At 36.0% G+C, this 14,863-nt stretch overlaps 1 protein-coding gene across 5 annotated transcripts in view; it reads left to right on the forward strand.

The window, feature by feature from the left end:
• Nucleotides 1–14,863, forward strand: part of SETDB2 (SET domain bifurcated histone lysine methyltransferase 2) — a 114,196-nt gene that overhangs the window by 4,535 nt on the left and 94,798 nt on the right. For all 5 annotated transcript variants that reach the window (XM_066235299.1, XM_066235300.1, XM_066235297.1 and 2 more), the window contains exons 2-5: nt 4,118–4,461; nt 7,018–7,143; nt 8,355–8,420; nt 12,123–12,219. In XM_066235299.1, the coding sequence (XP_066091396.1) occupies nt 4,383–4,461; nt 7,018–7,143; nt 8,355–8,420; nt 12,123–12,219 (368 nt within the window). In that variant the 5' untranslated portion in view covers nt 4,118–4,382. The remainder of the gene's footprint in view (nt 1–4,117; nt 4,462–7,017; nt 7,144–8,354; nt 8,421–12,122; nt 12,220–14,863) is intronic.

Here is a 14,863-nt window from a genome sequence, read left to right on the forward strand (position 1 = left end):
CAGTAGCTTCCCATATATTTCCTGCTCTGGAACTTTAGTTCCACTATAGAAATTATGTGTTCCTTGAAAGTTTTGTAGAGTTCATCCGTAAAACTTTATGGACATGGAATACTGGGAGTGAGGGGTGCGATGTATTGCTTGCAGTTCTGGTAAGATCTTTACCTGTTCTTTAAAAAAAAAATTATACTTATTTCTCTAATTGGGATTTTTACTTCTTGAGCCTACTTGGTATTAAGTCAGTAACTTCAATTAGATAGTCATGGTAAGTTTTTCTGTCAATGTAAAATATTTATGTTTTATTGATTTTCATATGTCTATTTCTTGTATATACTAGGTTTTTTTTGTTTTACATCCCTTCAACTTTTCAGTGATACTTTTTATGATTTAAATGGGTCTTTTTAAAAAATTTTATTTATTTTTTTTACAGAGAGTCAGAGAGAAGGATAGACAGGGACAGACAGACAGGAATGGAGATGAGATGAGAAGCATCAATCATCAGTTTTTCGTTGCGCATTGCGACACCTTAGTTGTTCATTGATTGCTTTCTCATATGTGCCTTGACCGTGGGCCTTCAGCAGACCAAGTAACCCCTTGCTCGAGCCAGCAACCTTGGGTCCAAGCTAGTGTAAGCTTTTGCTCAAACCAGATGAGCCCGCGCTCAAGCTAGTGACCTCAGGGTCTCGAACCTGGGTCCTTCTGCATCCTAGTCCGACACTGTATCCACCGCACCACCGCCTGGTCAGGCAAGTGGGTCTTTTTATTTAGAAATGTCAGCTAGGTTTTTTTTGGAATCCAATCTGAGAGTTTATCTTTCTTTAAAAACAATTTTTATTGATTGATTTTTTTAGAGAGAGGAAGTAGGGAGTGAGGGAGAGAGAAACATTGACCTGTTGCTACACCCACTATTCACTCATTGGTTGATTCCTATATGTGCCCTGACTGGTGGTGAAACTGCAACCTTGGCATATGGGGTAGGAAGGAATGCTCCCACCAACTGAGCTACACTGTCCTTTAACAGTATGATTAACACATTGACCTTTTTTGTGTGCTTATTAACATATTTGGTCTTTTTCTTGTTATCTTATTTACCATGCTTTTCATATCTTTTATGTCTTATTCCATTTCTCTTTTTGAATTGAGGTCAACCCCAAGTTTTCTTTTTTGTACCTTGTTAGTTTTTAATAGATTTACATTATCAAGACAGTTTTAAATTTTTTTCTAACAAAAAAAATTTTTTTCTAACAGTCTAAATTTAATTAATATCAATATCCTCCTTATGAATAACTTAGCTTGATTTGACTTTTTCTTATCTTGCAACAACGTCTTTACATCACCCCTCCAAAATGAATATAATTTTCCATGGTTCTATCTTCTAGCATTTTTGTTTCATTTGGTATTAGCATCCATTTTTAATTTGTGTTTATCATTAATGAGCTTTACTCATTTGTTCACTATTGCTCTGGTATTTAAGTACTTCCTTCTAGGTTAGTTTTTATTCTTGAAATACAGTACATCCTTATTTCTTTCAGAGAGTCTCTGAGTGGCTCTTTGAATGTAAGAGTCTTCTTTTTTTATCTCACTATTGAAAGATAGCTTAGCTGAAATAGAATTCTGTGTTCAGACTTATTTTTCTTTAACATCTGGCATTTCTGATGAGAAGTCTGATTACCAGTATGATACACTTTCCTTTCAGATAATCTAGATTTTTCTGGAAGTTTCTAAGACTTTGTCTTTATCCTTTATATTCTGAAGTCTATTTATAGTTTGTTTAGTGGTGTGTATTAAGAATTTTATCCTGCCTGACCAGGCAGTGGCTCAGTGGATAGAGCATGGACTGGAGCACAGAGGACCCAGGTTCAAAACCTGAGATCGCTGGCCTAAGCATGGGTTCCACTGGCTTAAGCGTGGGCTAACCAGCTTGAGTGCCTGGTTGTTGGTTTGAATGTGGGATCATAGACATAGCACCATGATCACTGGCTTGAACCCAAAGGTCACTGGCTTGAGTAAGGGGTCATTCGCTCTGCTGTACCCCCCCCATCAAGGCACATATGAAGAAAGCAATCAATGAACAACTAAGGAGCTGCAATGAAGAATCGATGCTTCTCATCTCTCTCCCTTCCTGTCTGTCTATCCCTCTCTGTCAAATAAAATTTTTTTTATTCTGCTTGGTACTCAGTGGACCCTTACTGGGTTAATGTGTTTTCTAATACTGAGAAATTCTTAGTCTTTATTACCTCTTCATTTTCTCTGTTGTTCCTCTTATTATTTCTTTGCTCTGTGTTTTAAGTGAATTACTAAACTCATTCTTCTAGCTTACTAAATGGCTTTTCATCTGAGTTCATGCTATTATTCAGTCGTCTCTTAATTATTCAGCAACTGATTTTATATTCAAAATATATAACTGGTTATTTTTCAAAATTATATGTTATTTTTATGGATGAAGTTTCCTTCTTTTGCTCTTTGACGTTATTAAATATGATAATATTTGTTTTAAAATTCTTTTCAGGATGCTCTGTTAATTTTCCTCTTGAATTGAAGTCTGTGAGCTGGTTAAGTCTCTTTCATGGTCTAGCTTTCCTCAGGTGTTTGATGATTCTATTGTGCATCTCATCTCCCCTGAGAGGATTTGCTCTTCCGTCTGCCATGTTATGATGGTGGTTGGCATTATCTCTACAACTTCTCTTCTGTTTTCTTTCTCCAGAGAGGTGTCACAGACTTGGTCCATAGAGAATTCCCTTTTTGTTCTCGGCATGATTATATGCATATTTTAATTTTAAAAAAATATTCTAACATTTCTGTGAGTTTGGGAGTGAGAGAATTATCATTTGTTGACTAATATCTTGAGACTGAGAATTTTCTATCTCTTTTTGACTTATTAGTTCCACCTTTAGGTGTATATCTGAAGGAAATGAACGTAGATATGCATAAAGCATATTCCTGCATTTATTATTACTGAAAAAATAGAAACAATGTAAATGTTCAATGTAGAGGTTGTTTACAGTACTAATTTATTAAATTTTAATTATTAAAATCATTAGTGTATTTTTGTGCGTGTGTGACAGAGACAGAGAGAGGGACAGATGGGGACAGACAGAAAGGAAGAGAGATGAGAAGCATCAGTTCTTCCTTACAGCACCTTAGTTGGTCACTGGTTGCTCTCTCATATGTGCCTTGACTGGGGGGCTACAGCAGACCGAGTGACCCCTTGCTCAAGCCAGCGACTTTGGGCTCAAGCTGGTGAGCCTTGCTCAAACGAAATGAGCCTGCTCTCAAGCTAGTGACCTCAGGGTTTCAAACCTGAGTCCTCTGCTCTTATTATAAAGTGTCCCAATTCGACACTATACACTGCACCCCTGCCTGGTCAGGCTCATTAGTGTATTTTAATATATGTATTATTGACCAAAAGTACATTTACAATCACTTAAAAGTCATAATATAGAAAAATTAATGACCAGGGAAAAATGCATATGTTATCAGTGAGAGATTATAAAAAATTATGTATACTAAAATCTAATTCTTGTTTCAAAAGTATATTTATTGAAAAAAAGTTATTATTGCTGGCATTTATTGAGTGCTTTGTATGTACCAGGGATTGGTGTAAGTAATTAAGTCATCACTGCAACCCTATGAGATAGTTAGCATTATTATACCTATTTTAAAAGTTTTTATAAAGTACTTATAAAGTGGAGATGGTTTATGTTAATTTTTTTAAAGATTTTTAAAGTTTATTCATTTTAGAGAGGAGAGAGAGAGAGAGAGAGAGAGAGAGAGAGAGAAGGAGAAGGAGGGAGGAGCAGGAAGCATCAACTCCCATATGTGCCTTGACCAGGCAAGCCCAAGACCTTGAACAGGTGACCTCAGCATTCCAGGTAGGCACTTTATCCATTGTGCCACCACAGGTCAGGCCAGGTTATATTAATTAAAAATATATTAAATATAGGTGATTCTTAATTTCACTTTAATTTTCCTACTTTGATATTCTACACACTTTTTCAGTTGATACATACTTTTTTCATAGTAGTTCATGTTTTAAGAGACTTGTTATACAGCAGTTTTGTCTTTCTTATATATTTTATTCTTTACAAATATGCACCATTCTTTATTGTTTTCTTTACAGAATGTTTCATGCATTTATGGACCAAAAGATGGAGTTGGTTTTTATTTTTATAAAGATATTGTCAGTGATCTGATACAACTATAAATATTTAACTGATGAAGATTCGTGGACGTGTCATTTCTCAAAGTTTCTTCAACCACAATTTCTATTTGAACATTCAAGTATCAAAGAATACTGAGTTTTGAATGGTATAATGATGTATTTTCTCTGAGGATTGCAAATTTCATAGAGATCACATTTGGATTCCAGTTATATTCTCCAATCAATGTTATACAGGCCTTTGATAAAGTTAATTTTGAAGAGTTTTGTTTATAAACAACGCCAAAAGATGGGAGAAAAAAATGGTAAGTTGAAAAACTATTGTTAAACTTTGTTTAATAGTATGTAGACTACTTAATGAAGCTGAATTGTGGAATTTTCAAGGTGTTTCATTGCAAATGACTTTTCTGAATTAGAAGGAAGTAAGGGTTTATTTTGATGTAGCCAACAATTTAAACTGTCTTTGTAATTATTTATATGTAATGCTAACCAGTAATTTAAGGTACTTTTTTATGTTAATTTTTTTAGAAACATTTAGAGTTACAGAAATACTGATAGTACAGAGAGTTCCCATATTCCCTGCACTCAGTTTACTTATGATTAACATCTTATATTTGGCTGGTATATTTGTTACAATCAATGAACCAAAATTGACACATTATTATTAACTAAAGTCCGTGGTTTCTTCCTGTTACCTTAGATTTTTACCTGATCTCTTGTTCTGTTCCAAGATCCTATCCAGGATACCACATAACATTAACTTTCCATGTGTCCTTATGGTCCTCTTGGATATGACAGTTTCTCAGACTTTCTTTGTTTTTAATTTTGTAGGATTTGTATCTCGATATTTTTTAGGATGGCCTTTTTACTGGCATTACTGACTTATTTTTTTCTCATGATTATACTGGGGTTATAGGGTTATGAGAGGTCAAGTGCCATTTTACCACATCATATCAAGGGTATATTTATCAACATGATTTCTCACTTGTTGATACTGAGCTCAATCACCTGGCTGACAGTATTAGCTGATTTCTTCACTGTGACTTTTTTTTTTAATCTCCTTTTCCTTACTGTGGAAATCACTATGTGCAGCCCATACTTAAGCCATGGGATTTATGCTCCCCTTCTTCAGAACACAATATCTACATTAATTAGTTGGAATTCTGCAGGAGAGATTTGTCTCGTTTCCCTCATCTGTATATTTATTCAATCATTTATTTCTATCAGTTTGGAGTAATGGATATTTATTTAATACTTTGGGTTATAATCTAGTACTTTTTTGTTTTGTTTCTCTATTGCTCCCAGGATTGGCCATTGGGAGCTCTTTCCATTGGCTCTTTGTCCCCTAAACCAGTGGTCCCCAACCTTTTTTGGGCCACGGACCGGTTTAATGTCAGAAAATATTTTCACGGACCGGCCTTTAGGGTGGGACGGATAAATGTATCACGTGACTGAGACAAGCGTCAAGAGTGAGTCTTAGACGATGTAACAGAGGGAATCTGGTCATTTTTAAAAAATAAAACATCGTTCAGACTTAAATATAAATAAAACAGAAATAATGTAAGTTATTTATTCTTTCTCTGCGGACCGGTACCAAATGGTCCATGGACCGGTACCGGTCTGCAGCCCGGGGTTAGGGACCACTGCCCTAAACACACTCCCATCAATGTATGTGGGTTTTGTTTCATTTTGTTTGTTTTTGCTTTTTAGTACTTTCTTATTTTCTGATATTAGATGATGCCCAGGCTCATATGTATTTCCTGTCCTAGTGCTAGAATCAGCCATTTCTTGAATGAGCTGTGGTTCCTTATATTGGAGAATGGTATTAGAAACCAAGATGTGGGCAATAGGTATACTTCTTATTACTGGGGTTTCATTGCTTTAGGCCCTCTGCTGATAGAGCATGAAAATATATGTGTTTACTAACCTCTATATCAGGGGTCCCCAAACTACGGCCCGTGGGCCGCATGCGGCCCGCTGAGGCCATTTATCCGGCCCCCACCGCACTTCCGGAAGGGGCACCTCTTTCATTGGTGGTCAGTGAGAGGAGCATAGTTCCCATTGAAATACTGGTCAGTTTGTTGATTTAAATTTACTTGTTCTTTATTTTAAATATTGTATTTGTTCTCGTTTTGTTTTTTTACTTTAAAATAAGATATGTGCAGTGTGCATAGGGATTTGTTCATAATTTTTTTTTATAGTCCGGCCCTCCAACGGTCTGAGGGACAGTGAACTGGCCCCCTGTGTAAAAAGTTTGGGAACCCCTGCTCTATATACATGTCTATATGTATTTTTGTTTCTAACTTTGAAAGGATTATTTCTATGGGAAGTTTGTAAGGTGTTAGTTTGTGGGGCAAATGAATTTTTTGCTCATCTGTATAACTATATAAAAACTTGAAACATTTTGTTTCATGTAATTTAATAGTTAATATAAAAAGCATTTTAAAAAAGCGTTATTTTTGGACATTTAGTTTTTTCAACAGTTGATGAGATGTTTCATTCTGAAACCATTCACTTCAATACTCAGTGGAAGTTATATTTCTAAAAGTTTTAAAGTGAATGTGTGTCTATGAATGCCCACTACCATCCTAGAATGAAGTCATTTTTGTTATCCAGTCAAGAAGTAGTGTCACTAAAGTTTTCAAAACATTTTTTTAATTAGCAGAAATAAGTAATTAGATCATATTCCTTGTCTCTTTCTGTTGTTAAGAAACAATGACCAAAATCATCTTCTTGAAAGAAAATGAAAGTCCAATTAAAACTTGATTTTATTTAAGACTTGTGCCAATTAAGACTTGTGCCATGAGGAAATTACGGTTCATTTCTGTTGAGATCTTAGGCTACCGGCTAATTATATTTAGGTGATGCAAAAACTTTCTGGATGGAGCTGGAAGGTGATGGAAAAGTGGACATGATATTTGAGCAAGTGCAAAATGTGCTGCAGTCACTGAAGCAAAAGATCAAAGATGGGTCTGCCACAAATAAAGGTATGAAGCTGTAAAAACCTTCAGTGCATTTAATGCTTAATGTTACTTATTGGTATACAGTATAATTCTATTTCCAGTATTGTTTGTTTTAAAGATAAAATAATTTCTCTCTTTTCTAAGAACCTAACATCAGTTCCATTTGCATTTTTGTATGTGTGCTCTGCTTCTATAAAAACTTGCTTTTACCATTCCATAGATATTTTGTAAAAGTGGGGAAGATGCTCATTTTAAATAATAGCTGCTGAACTTACCTGTTTTTATCTCAGGCTACCTTTTATTCCCCATTTCATTTTTCCCCTTTTTTCTTCTTTGGGGTCATGTTGTAAAAGTAGTGTCAGCTCATTGTACAACATTGGTACATGACAAAAACTTATTCATTACCCTATCATTCAGTGACAAATAGTGTTTTTTTAAAATACAGAAGTACACATAACTATATTTTGCCTGCTTTAAACAGAATTTACCTTACTAGTCTTCTGCAAGTAAAACTTGCTTTCTAAGAGCTTGGTGAAATTATATATACATAACAGCATTATAGAGAGCAGAAGAGCAAATCCTGGAGGGAAGCGGGGAGGGTGTTGGGGGAGGGGGCAAGAAGGATGTTGAGTGGAATTCGGGAGTGCGGGAGGATGTATTTGGTGGGACACTTGAACCTATGTAAACACAATAAATTTAAATCAATAAAAAAATAAGAAAAAAAACCCTTGCTTTCTACATAGGCAATTCAGTTATCCAAGGTTTTTGTTGTTGTTTTCTTCAACCCTGATTTATTGTAGAACATAAGACTTTTCTGTGAAAACCTCCTAATTCTATTAGGACATATGATTTTCAAGCAAATTTCCCCTAAGACTATTGTTTATTTTTCCTAAGACTGTTCTGGATACTTTCTCAATGTTTTTATAGACATTAGTTTTATTATGTGCTTGTCCAAAACAGTAGTACTGTTTTTCATTTAAATATGTAATCTTTCCCATTCCTTCATGAATCAGATATACTTGAAATTGAATCCACTACCACTTCCTAGCTGAATGGCTTAACTTCTAAGCTTCCATTTCTTTGTCTCTTATGGTGATAGTCATAAGAACCTCTCAGAGGAGTTGTGAAGATTAAATGTGATAAAGTTTGTAAATTGTTTAGCACAGTAACTGGCACCTTGAATAAAGTTGATGCTGCTGCTGATTGCTTTCATTCTTTTTTCCCTTCCTTAACAGAATACGTCCAAGCAATGATTCTAGTGAATGAAGCAACAATAAGTAACACTTCAGCATTGATAAAGGGTATGTACATTTCTAAAATATTCTTGGGTATTTTCTTGATCTGAAGCAGGTCCACCTAATTGTGTCAGGCTAACTAAAGATAATTTACAATAAAATATAAGACCTATACTCTTAAATTATTTAAATCAGTTTCCCTATTAAATGAAAATTCCTACCCACCCAGAGATAGGAAATGCACACCCTACAAAGCCTTCTAGGGAAGGAATGAACAAATGTAGCTCTTCTGAAAAGCTCTTTTTGTATAAGAGGGGCAAACAGAATTTTAAGACTCCAAACCACTATAAACCAGCTTTCTGTGAAGACCAATACTACAAAGTGGGTAGAAAAGTTTTTTACTTCTAGATTGTTATTAGACTATCAGTCTTACAAACTCTGTACAAATTTATTTTAGAAGGAATTAATCAAAAATAATATACCAGGGCCCTGGCCAGATAGCTTGGTTGGTTAGAGCATGTCCTAAGGCACAGAGGTTGTCGGTGCTATCCCCAGTCTGCACGTACAGGAACAGATGTTCCTGTCTCTCTTCTGCTTTTTCCCTTTCTCTCTCTAAAGTCAATAAAATAAACATTAAAAAATATTTTTAATAAAATTAAGTAATACACCAGGACTAAAAAAAAATTGAAAGTTACTTTATTAGAATCACTATTCTATAAATCTTAGTCTGTCACTGATTTGCTAAAGTGTTGAGGAAGTACAGTTACTAGATTTTAATTACTACTAAATATTATCAATAAATTATAATAATTTTAACAGCTATAATTTGGAGCCTTAAGGTTTTAAATCTCTGAAAATATAGCCTAGCATCATCAATATATTTTAAAGAATATTTTGTTACTCCAAAGTCATCTCTCCTTGGCCAGATGGCCTGGTTGGTTAGAACATCATCCTGATATGCAAAGGTTGCCAACTCAATCCCCAGTCAGGGCACCTCTGGAAACAAATTGATATTCCTCTCTGTCTCTTTCTTTTTTTCTTTATTTCTTTACCTTTTCCTCTCTTTCTCTCTCTCCCTTCCTCTCTCTGAAACTAATAAAATACTTTTTAAAAAAAATTTAAAATAAAAATCTCCATTTCAATAGCTAACATATTTTTAATTCTAAAATTAAATTCTGTAAGCAAACAGCTTCTCGCAGTATCCTTCAGTTGCACTTGGAATTCCAGCACTTGGAATCAGCACTTGGAATCTTCTTAGTTTTGAAGAACGGCTTTTAAATGCAGAAAGTGGTCAGAGGAACTAATTCTAAGCAATTCTTTTTTTTTTTTTCTGAGACAATCTATTTTCTACTAAGTAAAAGTAAGTTGGGTTTTATTTTGGTTCTTTTAAAGTAATTTTGGTTATTACTATACAGAGATGCTGAATATCATAATTTCCTATTTTATATAGTTATCTAAAATGTAATGAGCTTATTAAAATAAAAGTATGTGTTTGCCAATGGTAGTGCAATGTTTATAAGTAAGTAATTGGGAGTTATGTGATTGACATTTTGGCAAATACAAGAATTAACTTTCTACTAATAAAGTTTCATATTAGTATTTAAAAAAGTACTGAGACTGGGAGAAACAAAAGGATGTGGTACTGAGGTCAAAACAGCCATTCCAGATCTGGCCTGTACTCCACAAATCACTAATTACCTTTATTTACCTTGCTTGTATATTAACAAGCTATAAATACTTGCTGTGTCCCCATACAAAGGTTTGGATACTGTATTCCTGAGAGAAATTATTTTCCCTTTCTCCTGTTAATTAATGATTTTTTTTAATCTCCATCTTTTCTAGTAAATCTTATTTCTAATAATGCTTATATACATTTATTTTACTCATATTTGTTCATATGGATTAACATGACTCATGCAAAGAAATTAGCTGGGAAAATTAGAAAGTCTTCATTTGTAAAATTTAATTTATTTTTAATCAGTTATAATTCTATTCAGCTATCAGATTTTAAACTGTTTTTTTTTTTTTTTGAGAGAGAGAGAGAGGAAGTGAGAGAGATGAGAAGCATAAACTTGCAGTTGTATCACTTTAGTTGTTCATTGATTGCTTCTCATATGTGCCTTGACTGGGAAGAGGGGCTCCAGCTGAACCAGTGACCCCTTGCTCAAGCCAGCTTTCTTGGGCTTCAAGTCAGCGACCTTTGGGCTCAAGCCAGAGACCATGAGATCGTGTCTATAATCCCACACTCAAGCTGGTGAGCTTGCACTCAAGCTGGATAAGCTCATGCTCAGGTCGGTGGTCTCAGGGTTTTGAGTCTGGAACCTCAATGTCCCAGGTTGACACTCTATCCACTGAGCCACCACCAGTCAGACTAAACCTTCTTTCTTTACTTAGGTAATTAAAGAGTGATACTTGGTTTTTAATGAGCCAAAGAGTGGCCTTGGATTATAACTTAAATTTTATTAAACATTATTATTTATTTATTTTATTTTTTGACAGAGAGAGGGATAGATAGAGACAGACAGACAGGAACGGAGAGAGATGAGAAGCATCAATTTTTCGTTGTGGCACTTTAGTTGTTCATTGATTGCTTTCTCATATGTGCCTTGACCAGGGGGCTACAACAGACCGAGTAACTTTTTGCTCAGGCCAGAGACCTTGGGCTCAAGCTTGTGAGCTTTGCTCAAATCAGATGAGCCCGCGCTCAGGCTGGTGACCTCGGGTTCTCGAACCTGGGTCCTCTGCGTCCCAGCCTGATGCTCTATCCACTGTGCCACTACCTGGTCAGGCAAACATTATTTCTTCTTAATAAGACTAGTCTGCACTAAAGGACCAAGGCAAGCTAATAATCCAAGGGAAGGATAGAAATAATTTTTCTCAAGGTGTATCATTGCATAGGAAAAATCATTTTTTTTAAAAAGTCTTTAAACTAAAAATATCTAATATTCCACATACCATTTTTCATAATAAGAACAGGAAATCTGTATTTTTTTAAACTAAATACACAGCTTATTTCTATATTATCATAATATATGAGTAGAGAAAGAAAAAGAAGTGATAAAACAAAATGAAATGTAGAAAGATATAGGAGAGACTAAGAGAAATATGAAAAGGCAAATGGAAAGACAAAAAAAGATATCCATATATCCTACCCCTTCGCTCCCATAAAATTGGTAATGGTAAAACAATGAGAAAAGAAAAGATGCATAAACTTTACATTTTGTGACCTTTTTATAGAGCCTTTTAAAAGTTAAGTTCTTTTTTGCCTGGCCTGAGATGATGCAGTGGGTAAAGCGTTGACCTGGAACACCACAGTTGCCGGTTAGAAACCCGGGGCTTGCCTGATCAAGGCACAAATGGGAATTGATGCTTCCTGCTCCTCCCCCTTTCTCTCTCACTCAATCTTTCTCTCTGCCTCTCTCCTCTCTAAAATGAACAAATAAAATCTAAAAAAAAGTTGTTATTTTTTTATAAAATACAAGCAGAAGTAGGGATACTTGATGTTCACCTTAAAGGTTGATTAAAATTTAATCAAAGTTCAGGCCAAACTAGAGTTTCTGCATTAGAAATCTCTTCTAAGTCTTTTATTTCATCCTTATTTTGAAAATACTGTCATCTAACTTTTTGGCTCAATCATGATCTGTTGATATGTTTGCAGATTTAAGGGCTCCATATATATCTAATTAATAAAGATAGTATTTAGATATTATAGTGAGTGATTTTTAACTTGATATACACATTACTTGTGTTTGTGTTTTTTTCATGTAGATCATAAGTCTGTGACTGAGAATGAACAGGAAAACAAATCAATTTCATTGCCATCTACATCATATAAAGACTCCTTTCCAGAGGACTGTACAGTTCTGTATGTATATCAGTTAAATGTATTTATGTTGTGAATGCTTTTGCTCACAGAAAGAGATATACTCTTTCTAATCATTTGACAGAAGAGTAGATAGAATATATCAAAAAGATTTTTTCTTACCACAAGCATTAAAAGTTGTAAATTTTAGTATTTTATTTAGGACAAAGGTTCATGAGTCCTTTAATAGATTATTTATTTGTTAATATCTTTAGATAATCAAGTCTTTTGATAAAATTTAGCTTATGATGTCTTTGTATATTATTATTATACTGAAGTCTACCAAAGTGTTTTAAACCAGAAAATTATTTTTCCTGAATTACTTCTTTTAAAATAGAGTATGGAAAAGGGTCAGAAGTATTTCTTTCAATATCAGTTCAGTTTTTTAAAGGTATAACAGCTCTAAACTTTATCTAGCAAAACGTTTTTAAGAATAAGCTAAATCTTTCTGACCTTTTCTTTTTTATTTAAATGAGAGGAAGGAAGAAGATAGAGATACAGACTCCCACATGTGCCCCATCTGGGATCCACCCTGCAACCCATGTCTGGGGTAAATGCTTGAATCAACTAAGCTATCCTTAGTGCCTGGAGCTGAGGTGGATCATTCAAACCAATCCAGCCACTGGCTACAAGAGGGGAAGAGAGAGAGAGAAGGGGGAGAGGGAGGGAAAGAGAAGCAGATAGTCGCCTTTCATGTGTGCCCTAACCAGAAATCAAACCCATGACACTGAATGCTGGGCCGAGGCTGTATCCCGTGAGCCAACCAGCCAGGGCTCTTTTTTTCTTTCTTTTTTTTGTGACAGCCAGAGAGAGAGAGGACAGAGAGAGGGACAGACAGGAAAGGAAAGAGATGAGAAGCATCAATTCTTTGTTGTGGCACCTTAGTTGTTCATTGATTGCTTTCTCATATGTGCCTTGACCAGGGGGCTACAGCAGAGTGAGTGACCCCTTGCTTAACCCATTGACCTTGGGCTTCAAGCCAGCAACTTTTGGGCTCAAGCCAGCAACCATGGGGTCATGTCTATGATCCATGTCTATGATCCCACGCTTAAGCCAGCAACCCCACACTCAAGTTGGTGAGCACATGTTCAAGCCAATGAGCCTGTGCTCAAGCCAGTGACCCTAGGGTTTCAAACTTGGGTCCTCCATGTTGCAGTCCAATGCTCTATCCACTGTGCCACTGCCTGGTCAGGCCTTTTTTGTTTTGTTTTGTTTTGTTTTAACCACTAATTTTAATAAAGATTTTTCAGCAGAATCATATAAGAGGAAAGCTCACACTCTGATATTTAGTCTTTATTTTTATTTTTAGTGGATAATATCTGTACGAACACTTTCAAGTACTAAAGGGGAGTTTCTGAAAATATTTTATACTAGGGTAAGGAAAAGAATTTCAAAAAATCAAAAAGTGTTTTTAGCTTGACCAGGCGGTGGTGTATGGTGCAGTGGATAGAGTGTTGGCTTGGGACAGTAATTACCCTGGTTCGAAACCTTGAGGTCTCTGGCTTGAGTGTGGCTCACCAGCTTGAGTGCAGGGTCACTGGCTTGAGTGTGGAATCATAGACATGACCCCGTAGTGCTGGCTTGAGCTCAAAGGTTGCTGGTTTGAAGCCCAAGGTTCCTTGCTTGAGCCCAAAGTTTCTGGCTTGAGCAAGGTGGGCACTGGTTCGGCTAGAGTCCCCTAGTCAAAAGGCACATATGATAAAGTAGTCAATGAGCAACTAAGGTACCACAGCTGTGAGTTGATGCTTCTCATCTCTTTCCCTTCCTGTCTCTCTCTGTCTCTCTCTCTCTCGCCAAAAAAAAAAAAAGTGTTTTTAGAAAATAAGTTATTAAATTGTTATTTCAGCCACACATTAAAGCGACAAAAATTGTCAATATGGAAATCTTTTTATCTCTTTTCAGTGTTTATCAGAGTTGTAGATTGACACTATTACATATGATTTGCATTTACAAGTATTAGAAATGTCATTGCAGTTTGAATTTAAAAGGCTCATAATGCTTATTTCATAGAGCTCTCAGAGAAATTTAAGTTTACAGTTATAAAACTTCTTAACTGGCTGTTTCAATAGCTGAATTCTAACCTTCTGATATATATAGCATAAAGTTGTATTATCTTTTCTAAAAAAATAAATCACTCTAAATCACTAAAAGGACTGTCTTTTTTTTTTGTATTTTTCTGAAGTTGGAAACGGGAAGGCAGTCAGACAGACTCCCGCATGCGCCCGACCGGGATCCACCCGGCATGCCCACCAGGGAGCGATGCTCTGCCCATTTGGGGCATTGCTCTGTTGCGACCAGAGCCATTCTAGCGCCTGAGGCAGAGGCCATGGAGCCATCCTCAGCGCCAGGGCCAACTTTGCTCCAATGGAGCCTCAGCTGCAAGAAGGAAAGAGAGAGACAGAGAGGAAGGAGAGGGGGAGGGGTGGAGAAGCAGATGGGTGCCTCTCCTGTGTGCCCTGGCCAGGAATCGAACCCAGGACTCCCACATGCCAGGCCGACACTCTACCACTGAGCAACCGCCCAGGGCATTTTTTTTTTTAAGATTTTATTTATTCATTTGAGATAGGGGGGAGAGAGAGAGAGAGAGAGAGAAGGGAGATTCGGGGGAGGAGCAGGAAGCATCAACTCCCATATGTGTCTTGACTGG

This window comes from Saccopteryx bilineata, chromosome 6, assembly GCF_036850765.1.
Source record: "Saccopteryx bilineata isolate mSacBil1 chromosome 6, mSacBil1_pri_phased_curated, whole genome shotgun sequence".
In the NCBI taxonomy this organism is placed as follows: Eukaryota; Metazoa; Chordata; class Mammalia; order Chiroptera; family Emballonuridae; genus Saccopteryx; species Saccopteryx bilineata.